At 41.4% G+C, this 18,014-nt stretch overlaps 1 protein-coding gene and 1 long non-coding RNA gene across 3 annotated transcripts in view; one reads left to right on the plus strand and one right to left on the minus strand.

Moving 5' to 3' along the window:
• Positions 1-10,534: 10,534 nt before the first annotated feature.
• On the minus strand, positions 10,535-11,474 carry LOC138413807 (uncharacterized). Its single transcript, XR_011246214.1, has 2 exons — positions 11,336-11,474; positions 10,535-10,756 (listed from the first exon to the last, which is right to left on the minus strand). It is a non-coding gene; the product is annotated as an uncharacterized lncRNA (long non-coding RNA).
• The window catches only part of LOC109642071 (RAC-beta serine/threonine-protein kinase-like), a 30,339-nt gene continuing 22,984 nt past the window's right edge, over positions 10,660-18,014 (plus strand). Inside the window, exons 1-6 of one of the 2 annotated variants that reach the window (XM_020106722.2) lie at positions 10,660-10,783; positions 12,789-12,954; positions 13,127-13,255; positions 14,699-14,810; positions 15,012-15,162; positions 15,727-15,858. In XM_020106722.2, coding sequence (XP_019962281.1) covers positions 12,909-12,954; positions 13,127-13,255; positions 14,699-14,810; positions 15,012-15,162; positions 15,727-15,858 — 570 coding nt within the window. In that variant the 5' untranslated portion in view covers positions 10,660-10,783; positions 12,789-12,908. The remainder of the gene's footprint in view (positions 10,784-12,788; positions 12,955-13,126; positions 13,256-14,698; positions 14,811-15,011; positions 15,163-15,726; positions 15,859-18,014) is intronic. The other variant, XM_020106723.2, reaches the window with a different exon arrangement.

Consider the following 18,014-nt stretch of genomic DNA (forward strand, 5'->3'; position numbering starts at 1 on the left):
GCAGAGAATATTTTGTTTTCATCAGAACAGGGACAATGAAAGTCTCCTTGAAGCATGTGGGGACTACAGACTGGAGCAGTGACAAGTTGAAAATGTCTGTGAACACATCCTCCAGCTGATCTGAACACACCTTGAGAGCTCAGCCAGGGATGCCATCAGGTCCAGGTGCCTTGCGTGTGTTAAGCCTAGTTTATGCTTCTGCCGTAGCTACGCCGTCGACGCGGATCCCTACGCTGTAGCCTGGCGCGCACCTCCAAAAAATCCTAACTACGTGAGTTTCTGAATATGGGAAGGCAGAAGCAGAAATGAGATGTGATCTGATATGCCCAATGGGGAGGGCCTTATATGCATCCCAGAAGGAAGTGTAAACATGGTTGAGTGTGTTCTCACCACACATAGGACAACTGATGTATTGATGGTATCTCGGCAGGACTTTCCTCAGCTTTGCATTGTTGACATCACCAGCCACAATAAATGCAGCCTCCGGCCTTGAAGTCTCTGTCCTGTCCATAACTCTGTACAGCTCCTCCAGCGCTGTGTTGTTGTCAGCGTGCGGCGGCACATACACTGCTGTTAGAACCACAGATGTAAACTCCCTCGGCAGGTAAAAAGGCCAGCATCTGATCATGATGTGCTCTAAGCTGGGAGAACAGTCCGAAGAAATTATCTCCACATTTGAGCACCAGCTGTTGTTGATCATAAAGCAGACACCCCCTCCCTTACTCTTCCCTGAGTTTATTTTCCGGTCCTGGCGATGAATGGAGAATCCGTGCGGGACAATGGCGGCATCCTGGATCGAGGGGTCAAGCCAAGTCTCCGTGAAAACCATAACGTTACAGTTCTTAATGTCCTGTTGAAATGCCATCCTGCTTCGGAGTTCATCCAGCTTATTATCCAGGGATTGGACATTTGCCAGAAGTAAGCTCGGTAGAGGGGGCCGGTTTTCGCGTTTCCTCAGCCTGACTAGGACCCCGGCCCGGGATCCTCGCCGTCTTTGTCTCCTGCGCCCCCCAGGTAAAGCGCCAACAGGTAACCACGGATACTCGCCATTGTTGTTGTCTGCTGGTCGTGGTGGTTTTTTGCTGTTTGCCAGCGATCTGATGAGTAAAGGTTGTTCTCTATCATACTGAATGATAGGGCTCGCTTGGGCAGTTTTCATGTTAACAAAAAGTTAAAATAAACAGAAAAAGTACAACAGAACAACACTAGAAATGAGAAGTTGTTGAGGAGCTCGAAACACGGCAGCCATCCTCTGCGCCATTCAACATATATGAGACCACGTTGGTGATGTCGTGTTGCCAAATTCAATATGGCGGTTAGACCATGTGGTTTAACAAAGGGGAGATTGAGAACAATAGGCAATGTGACCTAAACCATGGCTTTAGCCGCGGGAATGGTGATCGCCGAGTACCGTGACTCTCACAGGTCCCCGGAACGTCTCTAAGACTTGAATGTGTGTGTGTAGCGGGTTAATGAAGGAGAAGAGTGAGAAGAAAGAAAAACATGTAACAAATGATCAGAGTATATCTCATCAACCCCGTGACAAATATGCTGTGATTTTACCACACGGTGACCAGGTGGGCGAACGGAGGTCCGTCCAGCTGGACACCGGTCTTCTAACGAGTAAAATCCTAGCTACTTCCCTACCGGTAACAAACAACAGTGCGCAGGTGCTGTGTGGAAGCGCGTAATCCACACACGGCACAACAAACAGTAAATACAGCGTAATAACGAGGACCGAACGGTCCGACACTACTATATTCAGCAAACTGTAAACTATTAAACTAGTCTCTGCCCAGACATAAGCCTCTTACTTGGCGTGGCTCCACGGTTCGTCTGTGCGTAATGGGCGCGGTTCGTGAAAGCAGGCGGGGGACGTTATCTCGTTCCAAGAGTGGCGGCGATGAGCTGGTTTCCTCTGTGGCAGCATTGGGAGACAGCGGAGTCGACAAAGAGGAGGGAATTCGGTCCGTTCTCCTCGACGAAGTCTTTCGTCCTTCTACAGGTAACGGCGCAGCTGACTGTACGTAGCTGGCGGTGGATCCTTGGGTAAAAAGTCTGTAAACTCGACCCGCGAGTGGAAGACGTGTGGCCTAGGTCTTTAAAAGGTGAAATAAAAATAAAATAAAATCTACTCAAAGTAAACTAAGAGTAAAACAAATGTTTGAGAAGTTGCTCCCTTTTAGCAACCGTGTCTCACTGGAAACTTGAAGAGGTCCTGGTGGTAACGGCGCACGGGAAAAAAGCAAAGGAGTTGTGGAGCCTGGTCTCTTTTATCACCTGAGTGACGTCACGGACCATTCCTGGGGGCTCCAGGATGTCTGTTGGCTCTTAGCCAATGAGAGGCTAGAATTGAAATTCAGCCAGCGGTTTACAACTTCAGGGGGGGTCACAAAGGAATGTGACCACACCCTGGCCAGATGCTGAAAACTCTAGCTCAGGCTTCTGGAGTTACATGTAGGCCCTCCATTGTTCTCCTTACTGGACTTTAGATCCCAATATGGTAATAGTGTCAAATGTCCCATTAACGATCCCATCCTCCACATCCAGATTCCTGATGAGCATAACGCGTACGCCATGTGCAGCTTTTAAGTTGTCAGGTAAATCTCTTTTGTTTCCTTTGACACCTCCAATCTGGACCATTTGCCTGTTGGGGAGGTCCTTTAGATAGTCCTCTGCCTTAATGTCGACAAAGTCAGAATGGAGAGCTTCTGCGCATCAACCTTAGTTAGTTGAAAATATATGCAGGGAATTGGGTGGAGAGTTTTTGATGTCAGTGACACATTGGTTGAGCAAAGCTATGTCATTGTCACAGAGTGCTTCTGTCTTTGGCTTGACACACATCCTGTTCAGCAGCCCCTCAAAACAAGATCCTCTTTTTGACGCATTTTCTGTGTCAGGGTGACAATTTGAAAATTGTCTTTCCATAGGTCAAGCACAGAGCCCTCATAGACACAGAGTGGTTTGGCTTTACCTAGGGGTGGCAGTTGGTGGAGGTCTCCTACTGCCAGGACAGACATCCCTCCATAAGGTTTCTTGTTGCCTTTGATCTGTTTCCAGTGGACATAGGAAAACAACTCTTTTGAAACCATGGATATCTCATCTATTGTGAGAATGTCTGCATTGGATAGTGTTGCTCTAATTTCATCCAATGCATTTACAAGTCCTTGATATGGTGATTTCAAAGATTTTGGCAGTTTGAGGATGGAGTGCAAGATTTTCGGATCCGGATATGTTGAATGCTGCAGTGCTAGTAAATGCAGTCAGTAGCACTGCAGGCATAGACATGGCTGCCTGGAATCTGGGGAGTTGGCGCAGAATCTTGGTGGCCTCCTCATATATGCACTTGATTACATGGGATTTTCCACAGCCAGCTCCCTGGAGACAAAGTAAAAAAATTGTTCTGGATTGTTGCCCCAGACATGCTTGAGGCACCACTCATAGCATAGAAAATGGACGCCTGTGTTTCATTGAGGCTTTGGTACAACTTTCTAACATAGTCTGGACTCAGCTTTGGTGCCTCTGCTGCTGGTACAGCTCCACCACTTTCACCTGTGACTTTGTAGTCAGGCACGTCGTCTCTCTCATTTTCCTCATTGGGGTCCAATACTGGTCGCTGGGCCATGCACTCTTAACGATCCACCTCAGCCTCTGGTGCAAAAGTGTTCCATGCATTAAAAAGGGAACCTTCTTAGTTCACCTTGTCCAGGGCCGTCTGCATTTTGTTTGCTATTTCCTTCATATTGCTTCTTCATGGCATCAACCAGGTCTTTTACTGCATAGTCCCATTTGGTAGCACATTTGTAGTACTGCTAATATGTAGGGTATTGTTCAGTTTTTAGGTCATCATTAGATCTGTGTGGCAAGTACAGTTTAAGCAATCTGCAGTAAAACTTCTCTGGGTCTTTCTTTACTGAAAAGCAGGGAAATCTGATGATGGCAAGTTTTCCTGGAGTCTTTTTTGAATGTATGCACTTTGAATTAAAAGGGGAATGGCATTTGGGCCTTCAGTTTGTCATCCATAGAGTATCCTGTACTCTGTAGCAAACTGAGCCAAAGACATGCTTTCGAGTGTTTCAGGTCTGTCTGAATATTTCTTGGGTAATCCCAACATCCAAACTTGCTCTGCACCAGAAGCCATTCCCTGTAACTTGCTCATGGGAAGTCTCATCTTCATCCGGTGACGCCGACCTGCTCGACCCCCGCAGCGCCTCAGTTGGTGGGCTGCCTGGGGAGAAGACACTGGGGGAACACACTGGGGAAGAGACTGGGCAAAGCTAGAAGTCTAGCAGTATGTGCTGGACTGTCTGAGTTAAGAGTTCTTGTGAATTTCAGTTTAAATATTAATAAAGATGTTGCTGAGCCCCGAATGGTGTGACTGGTTCGTCTCTGGCTGTCGTGGTGGGTACCCCGTGGCATGGTCTACTGCCACAATGGCATGTCTCCTCTTCTCAGGTAGTTGTTGCACGTGTGGCAAAACCACTCCTACTGCCTTTCTTGTGGAATGGTACAAGTAGGCAAGCATTCAGTGTCACAAACATGAACATATTTTCCTGTTATGCAAGTGGCTACCACATAAGTTTTTTACATATTTGGACCTGTTACAAAGCACAACTTGATGAGGAAAAACTGCCCTGTGGCACACTGTACAGACAAAAGTAGGGCCATCACGGATTTTATCACAGAATGAAAATAATGCAGCTTACATCATATGGTTGATCACAGGCTGGGGTTGAATATTAGGTTTTGGAGTTGGTGGATTACAATCTGTCTGTATTTCTGCTTACTCTTAGTGCACACTTCAACTTGTGATGGATGTGAATCGCAGCATTGGTAGCCAGCATGTCTCCTCTGTGGTGATTACAGCGCAGTATGTGATGCAGTCTGAATTCTGGGTCATTGTGATCCTTGGCTTTACTATGTTGTTTTTGTTTTTGCCTGTAGTCCAGGTCACGTTCAATCTTGATGTGATATATTTGTTCTTGCTCAGTCTGACATCAGAGTCAGTCTTGTATCTTCTAACATTGTCTGATTTGTTTTGAACTTGAACAAGATGATCTGCGTAACAACGTTTGGATAATAACAGCTTGTGCCTACAGTAATGACAGTCTTCGGCATATTTAGTGTTCACAGCCTGCAGTTTTTTAATCCGAAATTCTAAACTCCTGGCATATCTGTTTCTTTAATTTTGGTTTCTGACTGTCAGGGTGCCGAATGGAGGGTGACGTGAGAAGGGGAGGACCAAAACGCAGAAACTAAATAAGGTTTAACAAAAAGTGTATTTTATTTAACAGGGGGGTAAACGTAACACAAGAAATCTTCAGGAAACAAAAAGTCGCACTCAAAAAACAGGAGTGGAAACACAGGAAGGACAGGAAACAAACTTACGAGGAAACGTGACGATAGCTGACGGGACACATGAACAGACAGAACCAGAATCTAGATGACGGACAGGACCAGACCAGAAATGACGACGACGAACCAACCACCACATGGGGGAAACACAAAGACTTATATACCGACTGGAACTAATTAGTAACTGGAAACAGGTGGCACAAGACAAACAGGTGAAACTGATGAGGGCAGGAAGTCAATAGATGAAAACACACAGGGAGCAAGGACTACAAAATAAAACAGGAAACACTGAACGAACTTATTAACAAGAACAAAATACAATAACCAAGACAGGGATGAACACAGAAGAGGCACAGGGTGAAACATAGCGAGGGACAAGGAGGGGAACACAGGAGAGGGACACCGAATACATAACCGTGACACTGACATTGTGAGGCATTTCACAGGGAGTAGAATTACTTGTACGCCTTGCTTTTTTTCGACATCCTTTGTTTAGTTTTGATAATCTTTTTACTGGTTTGTTTGTTTGATCTACCCCTAGATTAAATTCTAGATCTTTTGGTGGTGCTCTGCATGCATTTTTCCCTGGGCTTTGAGCTTCCACAGTTGGTTGTGCTTGTGGGAGAGCAGAAGAAATGTTTGGCATGTGCACATTTCAATCAGAGATCTTAACAGTTTCTGCTTCTGTGGAAATATTAAGTATGTAAGTTGTTTGTGATTGGGATTCTGGGTTTTGTGCAGTTGTGTCTGGTTGAGGTAAAGCTGTAGCACTTTCTGTTACTTCCACATCAGCTGCCTGTCCAGGACTATCACTGGAATTGACAAACTCACAGCCAGCATAACAACCACAGTCTTTAAACAGCTTATGCAGGTGGTTGATCAAGTTACTCAGATGATTGAAAGTCAGCATAACTGCAGCTCCTTCTGGGTGGGGAAAACCTCTTCTACTTCTTGAGTGAGAGTCACCACCAAAAATGTGAGAGCCATACCGGTGCACTGATGATTTCTGGAGTATGTGTTGCATTGATCATCATTCTGACCATGAGTTGCCCTCACTGTCCTAATGTATCCTCTGTCTGTTTGGCATTTCAAACCGTTTGTCTTCATCTACCCAGTGGTCAAGCTGAGCAAAGTATGGTACAAAGGATTATTATTAATATTCAATTAACTGGGTTTGTCTTCATACACATGCTTTCTACAACCTCCTTAGCTGGACCTCCTACAAGTTTAAAGGCCTGTCTCTATGCTAGTACATTGGTGCAAATTTGAGACAGAGCACTGCTAAGAATACACTTCAAGGGTTGTCCTCCTTTTGTTTCAGATGTGTATTGTATTTGTCACTGTGTTTGTCAGACATGGAAGGCCCTGGAAACCTAGATTATCAGTGACTTTCTGGCTCTGACCACTAGTCTCCTACATGAACATTTTATGTACCAAAGTTTGAAAAACAGTGAAGTCACAAATCTCCTTTTTATGACAGTTGTTCTGATGTCAGATTATATTTCTAAAAATACACTACTGTCAATCAATTCATAAGTAACCATACTCAGAGTACAGTTGAAGGTATTATATAGTTTAAAGATTTGTTTGACTAACTTTAGTGTGAATTTTTTTGTCATGAATATTTATAATGCATTTGTATTTTATTAAGTTGAATACATGCAATGTTTTAAGTGTATCCTGTGTCTTTTAATTGTGGAGGGAAAAAAAGAAACCCTACTTTCATAGCTAGAGAACAGGAGCCACTGGGTGCAGCCGTCTTCCATACATTTCCTGGTTGTGCAGGGGTATGTTCTTTGGGAAGCTGATGATGTAAAGTTAAATTTGAAGTATGGCTTTATGTCAAACAAAACAGTCACTTGTTAATTATGAAACATATATTTGTTTCTGCAAATCAAGTATTTATGACAAGTAGTTGACAGTAAAATTTTAAGAGGCAGGACTTTTAAAATATATTTTGCATTGAAGAATAGTCTGCATTCAAAGTGAGCTCTATATTAGAGGGCTGCATTGGGATCCGGCGGAACCCAACGCAAATCTCGCGGGAGAGTGCGGTTTGAACTTTGCTGCGAGCGGGGAACGGGTGGCTATAAAACACACTGTGGGATCGGGAAAATACTAGTCTACAACAGACACAAATCCCACACCTCTGGGTTGAAGCAATATACATGCTCTGTTCTCCCCGGTCAAAGTTAGCTGTTTTTCAAGGAGAGCTATTCCTGACCAATGCTTCAAAAGACATGCAGGCCAGGGAAACGAAACAAACTACCCCATGAATCTCTTTATTAATAGCCTATAAAATGACGCGTTTTCTGCGGGACAGGAGAAGATGCAGATTCAATGCATCTCTTTTATTGTGCGGGCATAAATTCTCAGAGTTTTGCGGGTGCAGGCAGGAGTGGACATACACATTGCGGGAGTGGGCAGGAGTGTAACACACACGTTGAGGTTGTGGGCGGTAATGGTCAGAAATTCAGAGGGAGCGGGCAGGAGTGTAACACACACGTTGAGGTTGTGGGCGGTAATGGTCAGAAATTCAGCGGAAGCGGGCAGGAGGATGAAGAAAACAGTCCTGTGCAGGGCTCTACTCTATATCATCAAATCACCAATCATGATTAGATGGCTAATGTTATTAAATAGAAACATTCAATCTTGTCTGTAGAAGCATTGCAAATTGTATTGATTTAATACATATACACACATACAAAAATGTATAATATGCGTTTTCATTAGTATTTTATGCTAGTGACAGTATTCGACCCACACTCACCGGTAAAGCACTGCTCAATAGCTGTAGGTGCCAGCTAGTATTGTTTAGTTTGTTGCTATGGTCCCATACAGGGATGCGAGTCACATGGTGGTGGTACGTCAGCAGGTAGTAGTAAAATCAGCTGTTCCTCACCTGGTGAATAAAGGAACTGAGAGGGTGAGGGGGGAAGTCCTACTTCGCTGAACACTTGATATCGTTCAAATGAACTGACTTGATGTTTCTAGGACTGTGGGAACATTTCACTGCAGTGTTTGGACTGTTGCGTCCGGTCAGTGTGTGGTTTTCTCCACAGCACTGGATGTCATGAAGTTTTGATCCCACGCGATTCCTGTGGCTGTTGATATTGCTGGCTTTGCTTGGATTCTCATTCAATTCAATTTTATTTGTATAGCGCCAAATCATAATATGCATTATCTCAAGGCAGTTTTCATAGAAGGTCAGGAACATAAAATCAAAATATAGAGAAACCCAACAGTTCCCACAATGAGCAAGCACTGTGGAAAGGAAAAACTCTCTCATTAACAGGGAGAAACCTCTAGCAGAACCATGCTCAATGTGGGCGGTCATCTGCCTCGACCGGTTGGGGTGAGCAAAGTAAACGGGAAGAAGAGGAGAGATGGGTGGAAAAGAGGGGAGAGAAGAGAGCGGGACAAATATCGGGTACACTTGAGCGCTATCAGGTATCAGATCTGACTAGTTAAAAAGTAAACAACAGTGTAAAGACTAGTAATTACTATTGAGTGCTAGTTGTGCTAATAAGGGGCAATTCAGGGTTCAGCATCTTGCCCAAGGACACTTCAGCATGCAAATGCTGACCTTCTGGTTGGAGGATGACCGCTCTACCCCTCAGCCACAGCCGCCCGCTTATGTGATGAATGGACTGTTATTTCATTTTTTTATAATGATATTATGAAATGTCCAGATCCAGTCCAATTGTTATTGATCCAGCTGCTTCTGTTGGTCTTTAGGGGATACTACAATTGTGATGTGTGGCCAACCAAAATTCATCCCCTTAACATTCATAACCACTAGTCTTTACCCAATTACCATTACTTACTCCCTATAGGGCAGTAGATCGATAAGGGAACAAATAACTTTGTTGCAGGCCAATGCTACCACACTAAAAATGCAGAAAATAATCTTAAAAGGCCCATAAAGATGCCAACTAGTCACAGTTTAATGCTATTTTTGCCTATTGGAGTGTTTGTGCACTCTAGATATCTAACCTAGCAGGAAAACCCCATTTACCAGTATATTCCCCAATGGCCTAAGAGGAATGGCAGCTGGTGCCAGGAACACACAAGAGTTGTTTTACTTAAACGAAGATACTTTTGAGAATTTAGAAATTTCTATAGTATAAATATTATTGGATTATTGATACATATTCATCAACATGTAGGATGCATTTAAAAGCTCACTCTGAGGTGAAACCAATTATTATATATTGTCGGATAGTTTAAGGCATGCATGCATCATGTTTAACAAATTGTTAACATGTTAAATAAAATACAACATACAAAATATTGATGTGCAAAGTAAGTGTTACTGTCAGGTTAATGTTATGCAGTAAAATGTACAGTATTTCCCTCTGAAATATTATAAAGTAGTAGTAGTTTGCACTTGAATGAATATCTATATATATCTATATAGTCCGTCGTCGTTCTGCAAAATGAGCCCAAGGAAAAGGAGCAGCATTTGGATGCACTTTTCGCTTGAGGCAGACAGTAAGGCTAAGTGCAATATTTGCCAGAAGATAATTTCATTTAAGTCTGGCTCCACAAATAATTTGCACAGGCATTTTAAAACTCAACACCCCACTGTTAAAATCTCAGAGGTGAGGAGAGAGCATGATTCTGACGATGAAGTGGAGAGTGCCAGTACTTCTGCCTCCACATCAGGCAGACGAAGGTGTTGCATGAATAACATAAGTCAAAGTAGTTTTACACACATACACACACTTTATACAAAGGGTAAATAGTGATCTCACTGTCAACTCAGAGGGATATGGCAGTGGAATATTTACAATGAATCCATATCAGACCTTAAAATATTTTCCACACATGTCAAATGAAGCCATAATCAATATTTCAGAATAATTCAAACTCAAATATTGGTGGGAAATCTGAGTTCAAAATTATTCTGATCCAAATCTCAGCCCATCATTCCTCCCTGTGATTATTTCAAGGATAAAATGAATTAATCCCAGGCTGGCTTCTTAAAAGTGAATAAATATAAATATGAGCCAAATGAGCCAGTCTTTGGAATGGCTCTTTGAAATGAATGGATCCCAAAGATCCGGCTCCCTCCAAAGAGCCATAAATCCCATCTCTAGTCTGGCAGCGTTCTCTGTGAAAAAAGGAATATATAAGAAATGATGATATCAAATGAATTGTCCAGGACGTGACAATATTTTTCATTCACATTTAACCATTTATTTTGTTTTCCATAGGTTTTTCTGCTTCTCCAGCCCTGACTGAAGTGCAACAGGAACACTGGAGTGGACATTGCGGCATCTTGCCTACAGGTGGTGATAGTGTGCATTCAGGCGGCTGCGGGATGCGAGGAAGAAGAAAGTCCACGGTGTTTTCCTGGGTGGATGGCCCACTCTGGATCCAGCCTGTCAAAGCTGCACTGAAAGGAGAACGACGTGGGAATAAAGTCAGTTATATGTTGATTAACTATTGTTATGTTACTAAGTGCAGACTGTATCGGATTGCTTGATTAACTTAGGGGGCTGTCGCTTGTAAGAATTGTTTATTTGACTGTTTGAATGCAAGGCTGCATCGGTAACCTACAAGAAGGCGTATGATCGCTCATGCAAGACAACGTTTGCGAATGAAAAACAGAGAATTGAAGTTATCAGCATGTGTTTTAGTCGTAAAACGTTGACTTAAATCGCGATAATACACTTTAATTAGCCACGTTAGTTGTGACTAATATGACATCTGCTTGAAATTAACGCATCATTACTCGGTGTTTGTGGTTATATAGTAACTACATTTACAGTCCCTAGTGCAATCTGCCGTGAGTGTGTGAACCCATCTGGTAGCTGTCAGCTAATGCTAAAAGTTCTCTGCGTTAGCGCTAGCGAAGTAACTTTAAACGACTGCCCAGCAAACAAGATTTGCGACACGTTAGCTTAATGCCGTGATTCGCGTGGTAAGCACGGACACTTAATTACAGTAACTAATAATCCACCGTTTGATTTACCTGTAACATAATCACATTTTCCAGTTTGTGTTAGGTCAACGTTACCGTTCGATGTAAGTTATAAATATAGCACTTCTGTCCAGCAGTAGCTTTCTCTGTTGGACGGTCCGATCACACACTAAACTCTCGGTAAATGCACACGCCTCCTGGAGATTAACGATATAGAAATGTAAAACATTATGTGTTGTGTTTTAGCGTTCCCTGCTCTGTTCGCCTTCCCTTTACTTCCCATGATTCCCGATCACGCCAAGACTCGCACTGTTTGACATCACCGTCGAAAGTTTATTTGTGAACGGCTGCTTGCCAAATGCTGAATTGTTTACTGCTTTCTTAAGAGTTTCATGTGCGACCGAACGAAATGTTTATCACCAGTGATTGGTTACTCACAGGTGCGGCTTAGTTTAGCAGATCAACACCAAAAAATGTTCACCAAGATGGACACATACGAGTGGACACCATAGGGAAAGGAATCATTCAGTTTCAGATTTGTTGAATGTGTTGTATTCCTTTTCTGTTTGCTGACCCTGTGGACTGGTACCATTGATTCACAGGATGAATGTTTATGGGCTATTAAAATCTGGAAACTAATCAGATGATTTGTTTGTTTTATGGTCAAAGACAGACACATGTCATCTACTGATGGCATATTACAAGTACACATTCAGTGAATGGCACAGGTAATGTTATGGAACCATATTATCATTATGATATATTCCTGGATATGCCGACTGATCCGGATTTGCACTGCCCTGACCCATACTGCTTTCCCCAAGTTTCATGGCAAAGCAGTTGTGTAATCCTGCAAACACAATTAAACAACTCTATCTCACAATGTTAAAGAAAGTGGAAAAAAAATAACTGGATCTGTACCAAAATTAAATAGGTTCTTATTTCTCCCTCACAAAATTTCATGGAAATCAGTTAAGTCATTTTTGTGTAATCTAACTAACTAACTAACTAACAAACAAACACAGATGAAAAAACAACCTCCTGGGTGGAGGTAATAATGTTAATTAGTGCTGCATGATTCATCTAATCGCAATCACGATGTTAGCCTGTGCAATTACATAACCACAAAAAGCAGAAATTCAATGAAATATTAACTGTCAGAGTAGATTTCCATTGTAGCGATTACATGTTTTTGTGAAAAAAAATTTGTAAGGTTATAAGTTTGCATTTTCAAGAAATATGCGTCAAAAAACTCAGTAATCTGCATTTTCTTTGATAACCAAGCACTTAAAATACCATGTTTATTATATCGCAATATTGCATATCATGTAGCCCTAATGTAAATGAGACTTGTTCGCTGCCTTGTATGCTACAATGTTAAATTTTACTTAATAAAACTTGCCTCGGAAACTGACTGTCTAAACTACTCTGTTACTCATTGAGACTGTTTCCTTTTTTTATGTGAAGATAATCATATTTCATTTGTCCTGCCTGTTTCATTCAGCAGGTGCTGTTCAGATTTGAAGCAGTGACTGAGACTGCAACAGGCCCAAAAGAGAAGTCCACTGCTCCCCCCACCCCCCAACCTCCCACTCCTGACCCTCTCTGAAACAAAGTCCTCACTATGAATGAAGTTAATATTGTCAGAGAGGGCTGGCTCCACAAAAGAGGTAAGGTGTTATGCTGTCAAAGGCTTCAATCAATGGAAATCCTTCAGTTCTAACACAGAATCATAAACTCTAGATGTGAATCAGATGGAGCTAAAGGGTTTATTTTAAAAAGCCAGTTGCATTCCAGTTGACTGACTGTACTTTACATTGCATCTCTTTTTTTCTAACACAGGTGAATATATTAAAACATGGAGGCCCAGGTATTTCATCCTGAAGAGTGACGGTTCCTTCATTGGCTACAAGGAGAAGCCTGACCTAAATGACCAGATTTCACCTCCACTCAATAACTTCTCAGTGGCAGGTTTGTCCTCCACATGTTAAAATATGACTAATACCTGCTGCAAACTAGGACAAAATAACAGATCTAACTGATTTTTGATTCCTTAAATCATGAGAACGGACGCACTAGTCACCTTTGCACCATGTACCCTGTTCTACACTCCGCCCCATATAATGGAACATTTACTTCTGTGATATGTGTTAATTTAAACCATATTGATATTACAGATCATTTTATACAATAATATTGTCTTTTTGCACACTCTGTCTACATATTCTTACACTCATAGTATATTATATTATCTATTGTATAGTCAAGTACTTATATTTATACCTTACTATATACTATATATCATATCATATTATATCATACTCTGTATATTCTTTGTATATTCTTCTTATATATAAGTCTATATACACATATTTATACATGTGTACATGTTATTATTATTATATTATTACTACTAATATTATTATTATTATTATTATTATATATACTGTTGCTATATTACTATATACTGCTATTATATTGGTATAATTACTATCTATATAAATATATATTATGTTACATTATATACTATATATATATACTGTACTTTTTTCATATACTGTCTAACAATAACATTACCATCATATCATCAGTACTATTACCATCATATTGCCACTGCACGTTATCTTATCTACCTATTCATCTTGTGTTTCTGTTTTTATTCTTTCTACCTCAATATTTTATTTTATCTATTGTATTGTATTTTATTGTATTCAAATATACCAGCTGCTATGACGACTTAATTTCCCTTCGGGGATGAATAAAGTAATCTATCTATCTATCTATCTATCTATCTATCTAGACCACACATATGGCATTTAAAGAAACATTTTCTGTGTTGCTATTGCAGAGACTTGGAAACTACCAGAAGCTTGCATGATCAAACGTGACTTCAGAATAAAACAGGACACATTATACAAGCACTCACTGTTGCAACATTCCACAAGTTTATCGTTCTTTTCTACTGTCTACCTGCTATGGGAAACTAAAGTCTAATATCGTTTTTTATCATAATTACGCAACATCCAGTTGGCCAGCTTACTAGTTGCTTTCATTGGTAATTGCTTGTTTCTGCTTACTCGCCCAGCCGCTGTTCCTTTTATTATGTAAGAGACTCAGATTCAGTCTGTGACATTAAGATTATGTTTGTAAACCCCTCACACTACAGGATAATTTGGCCAGATAATCTGTTCATGTCAAGCCTCAAATCGGCACCACGCCTGCAAACGTCGGGATGGCTCAATTGGACCAGAAATCGGGCCAATATTCCTCTAGTGTGCGGAAGATATTAGAGCCTGGCTTTATCTCGAAGACTACTGCTGTCTGTTTCCAAAATTTGTCGTGAGATGTTGTGAATTCTGACCTCAGTTTATACATTTTTAGATGTAAACATCCATGTTACTGTGTATTTCACAGAATGCCAGTTAATGAAGACAGAAAGACCCCGGCCCAACACATTTGTCATTCGTTGCCTACAGTGGACCACTGTTATTGAACGCACCTTTCATGTGGATAGCAATGAGGAGAGGTAAGAACAGGGCAAAAACATTTCATTAGATAAGCTGCCACTTTTCCAACAGGATTGTGCCAAAAACTATGTCAGTAACATTCTAAATGATATCCAAATGGCATGCAGTGGCCATTGTGAGAGGTTCTCCAGCACTCAATGTATTTGTTGGATGCCACAGGGACATAATGCCTGATCATTTCTGGGACTTATGCTTCTCAGAGAGGAGTGGATGCGTGCTATCCAGTCTGTGGCAAACAGTTTAAAAATGCGAGAACAGGAGGAGGAGGAACCAATGGATCTGTTTGGCTCACCCAGTGAGAGCAGCCTGGAGGAGATGGAGGTGGCTATGTCCAAGTGCCGCAGCAAAGTGGTGAGAGGATCAGTTGTTGGTGATGAAAAAGATGAATAGCAATATTTTGAGCTGATCCAAAAGACTGAACAAATACACTCTAACTTTGGTGATGTTTAGATTTTTCCATAAAATGCACATTGATATTTTTGCCACTTTTATTTCATATAATATATACTATATTCTGTTTGTACTTGCTTTTTGCTGCATAATTTCAATGGTAGTAAAGATTCATTAATTACTATTCTGCCTCCAGACCCAGAGAAACCTCAAATGAGGTGTCCTCAAATCTCTTTAAGGTCTGCTTAAGAACCAATCTGTTGCTACAAGTTATTCTTGCATGCCACCCAAGGTATTTTTTCCAAAGATGATATTTGTCATTGAGCTTTCTCAAAGTCTAATATGTGATACATTTATAGCTTGGTTCAATAGCAAAAGTAAAATTCCTCTTTTTTTAACCAAAAAAATAACCTTCAGCAATCCACCAATCCACCAATCCAATTGTTTATTTTCGTTTGAATTTTTCTTCCCATTATTTTTATTATATAAATGAATTCTCACGGCTCAGCCTCATGTACTCCACAGACAATGAGTGATTTTGAGTACCTGAAGCTGCTTGGCAAAGGGACGTTTGGGAAGGTGATTCTGGTCAAAGAGAAGTCCACTGGAGTTCACTATGCCATGAAAATACTGCGCAAAGAGGTCATAATAGCCAAGGTAAGATGTGTTTTGTATGTCTGTGTGTGAGATTGATGATATTTTGTCCATTACTCATTTCCTGACCTACTTGCAATGAGCTGTGTGACAGTTAAGAGTTGGAATTAGCATTAGGGTTACAATTATGTTTAGGTTAGGGTAAAGTATGGTTATGCATTTAGTTGTGTGTTTATGTAAAGGATAACTGAGAACTTAACATAATTGTCATGTGATCGAAAATACGTTTTCAGGAAGAGGCGGCAAGATGTGCAAAGGCTGTCACCAAGGCAAGACATGGGCAGTGGATGAAATGTGAGAGCGTAGAAATTGCATTACATATCATTTAGCTGACGCTTTATCCAAAACTAATTCTAGTAAGTGTATTCAACTATGAGGGTATAAACCCAGAACAGCAAGAATCATGTTAGTACATTAGCTTAAAATAAGCCAAACTACGAAGTGCTACATGTAAATGCAACATATGTCTAGTTTTTTCTTTGATTATTAGAGCATCATCTTCTTAGCCAAGGTGTAGTTGGAAGAGATGTGTCTTTAGCCTGCGGTGTAAGATGTGTAGACTTTCTGAATGGCTGGGGTGAAAGGTTTAACCATGTCCTGGATGTAGAGTGGGCCGAATCTGTTCACAGCACTGTAAGCAAGTATTAGTGTTTTGAAGCGGATACTGGCAGCCACCAGTGAAGGGAGCAGAAGAGCGGTGTAATGTGAATGAACTTAGGCAGTTTGAAGACCAGTCGAGCTGCTGCATCTGGATGAGCTACAGAGGTTGGATGGGATAAGCAGGAAGACCAGCCAGGAGGGAGTTGCAGTGTTCTAGGCGTGAGATGAACAGAGTCTGAACCAGAACCTGTGCAGCCTCCTGAGTGAGAAGGGGACGTATGCTTCTGATGTTGTGAAGCATGTATCTACATACTGGTTGTTTCAGCAATGGTGGCAGTAAGGTAAAGTTGACTGTTTAGTGTCACTCCCAGGCTCCTTGTGTTCAGAGTGGGAGCTACCACAGAGTTGTCTATGGTGATAGTCAGGTCATGGGTGGGAGAGCCTTTCCCTGGAAGGAAAAGTAGCTTGGTCTTGTTAAGGTTGATTTTTAAGTGGTGTGCTGACATCCACTGAGAGATATCAGTCAGACAAGCAGAGATCTGTGCTGCTTCCTGTGTTTCAGATTGGGGAAAATAGAGAATTAGTTCGGTGTAGGGATGTCGCGATTAATTGATTTTAGGGTATCCGTGGTTTCATAACGTCATTATTTCATAACCATAAGAATCGTAAAAACTAGGATATCTTACTATGATGTCCTGCCTCTCACGAGTCACGTAATTTGTGTGTGCACCATGCGGTGAAATCACCATTTTAAATGTAGCCAGGAGTTTACTTCACCTGTACTCAAAGGTAATAGTATAATCAGGACATGAAGAATGAGACTTGAACCAGGACAGTTTCCCTGTTTACTTGTTTACAACTAGTCAACACTTATATATATATATATATATATATGTATATAATATTGTTGATGATAATAATACATATTTTAGTTCATTGGCTATATTATTAGCTATATATTCGCTATATATTGTTTGTTTGTGTCTTTTTCCTTCTGTAGTACCAATAATCGTGAAAATCGTGAAACCGTGATGTTTCCTCTGACAATAATCGTGGCACCGAAATTTCATATCGGGACATCCCTAGTTGGGTGTCATCTGCATGGCTGTAGTAGGAAAAACCATGTGAGTGAATAACAGAGCTGAGAGAGTTGGTGCACAGAGAGAGAAGGAGGGGACCCAGGACGAAACCTTGAGGGACCCCAGTAGTTAGTGGACAAGATTCTGACTCACAACCTCTCTGAGTCACCCCTGCAGGTGTGGTCTTTGAGTTAGAGTGAGAGCAGGGATAGTGCTGAACCTGAGACATGCAGATATTGAAGGGAGGAAATGAGGATCTGTTGGTTCACCGTGTCAGAGAAAATGAAGATCAGCCTGAAGGACATGTGGGGAATGGAAGCCAGCAAGATAAGCTTTCTGCTTAGGGCAACCTATGACGTCCTTCCACCTAAAAGAGTGGTTGAACGAAGATCCATCCTGCCCACAATGCTTAACTCCAGCCACCCTCAAACACATCCTCACTGGTTGTAAAATAAGTCTCTCCCAAGGCAGGTATACGTG

This window comes from Paralichthys olivaceus, chromosome 15 (assembly GCF_024713975.1).
Source record: "Paralichthys olivaceus isolate ysfri-2021 chromosome 15, ASM2471397v2, whole genome shotgun sequence".
NCBI lineage: Eukaryota > Metazoa > Chordata > Actinopteri > Pleuronectiformes > Paralichthyidae > Paralichthys > Paralichthys olivaceus.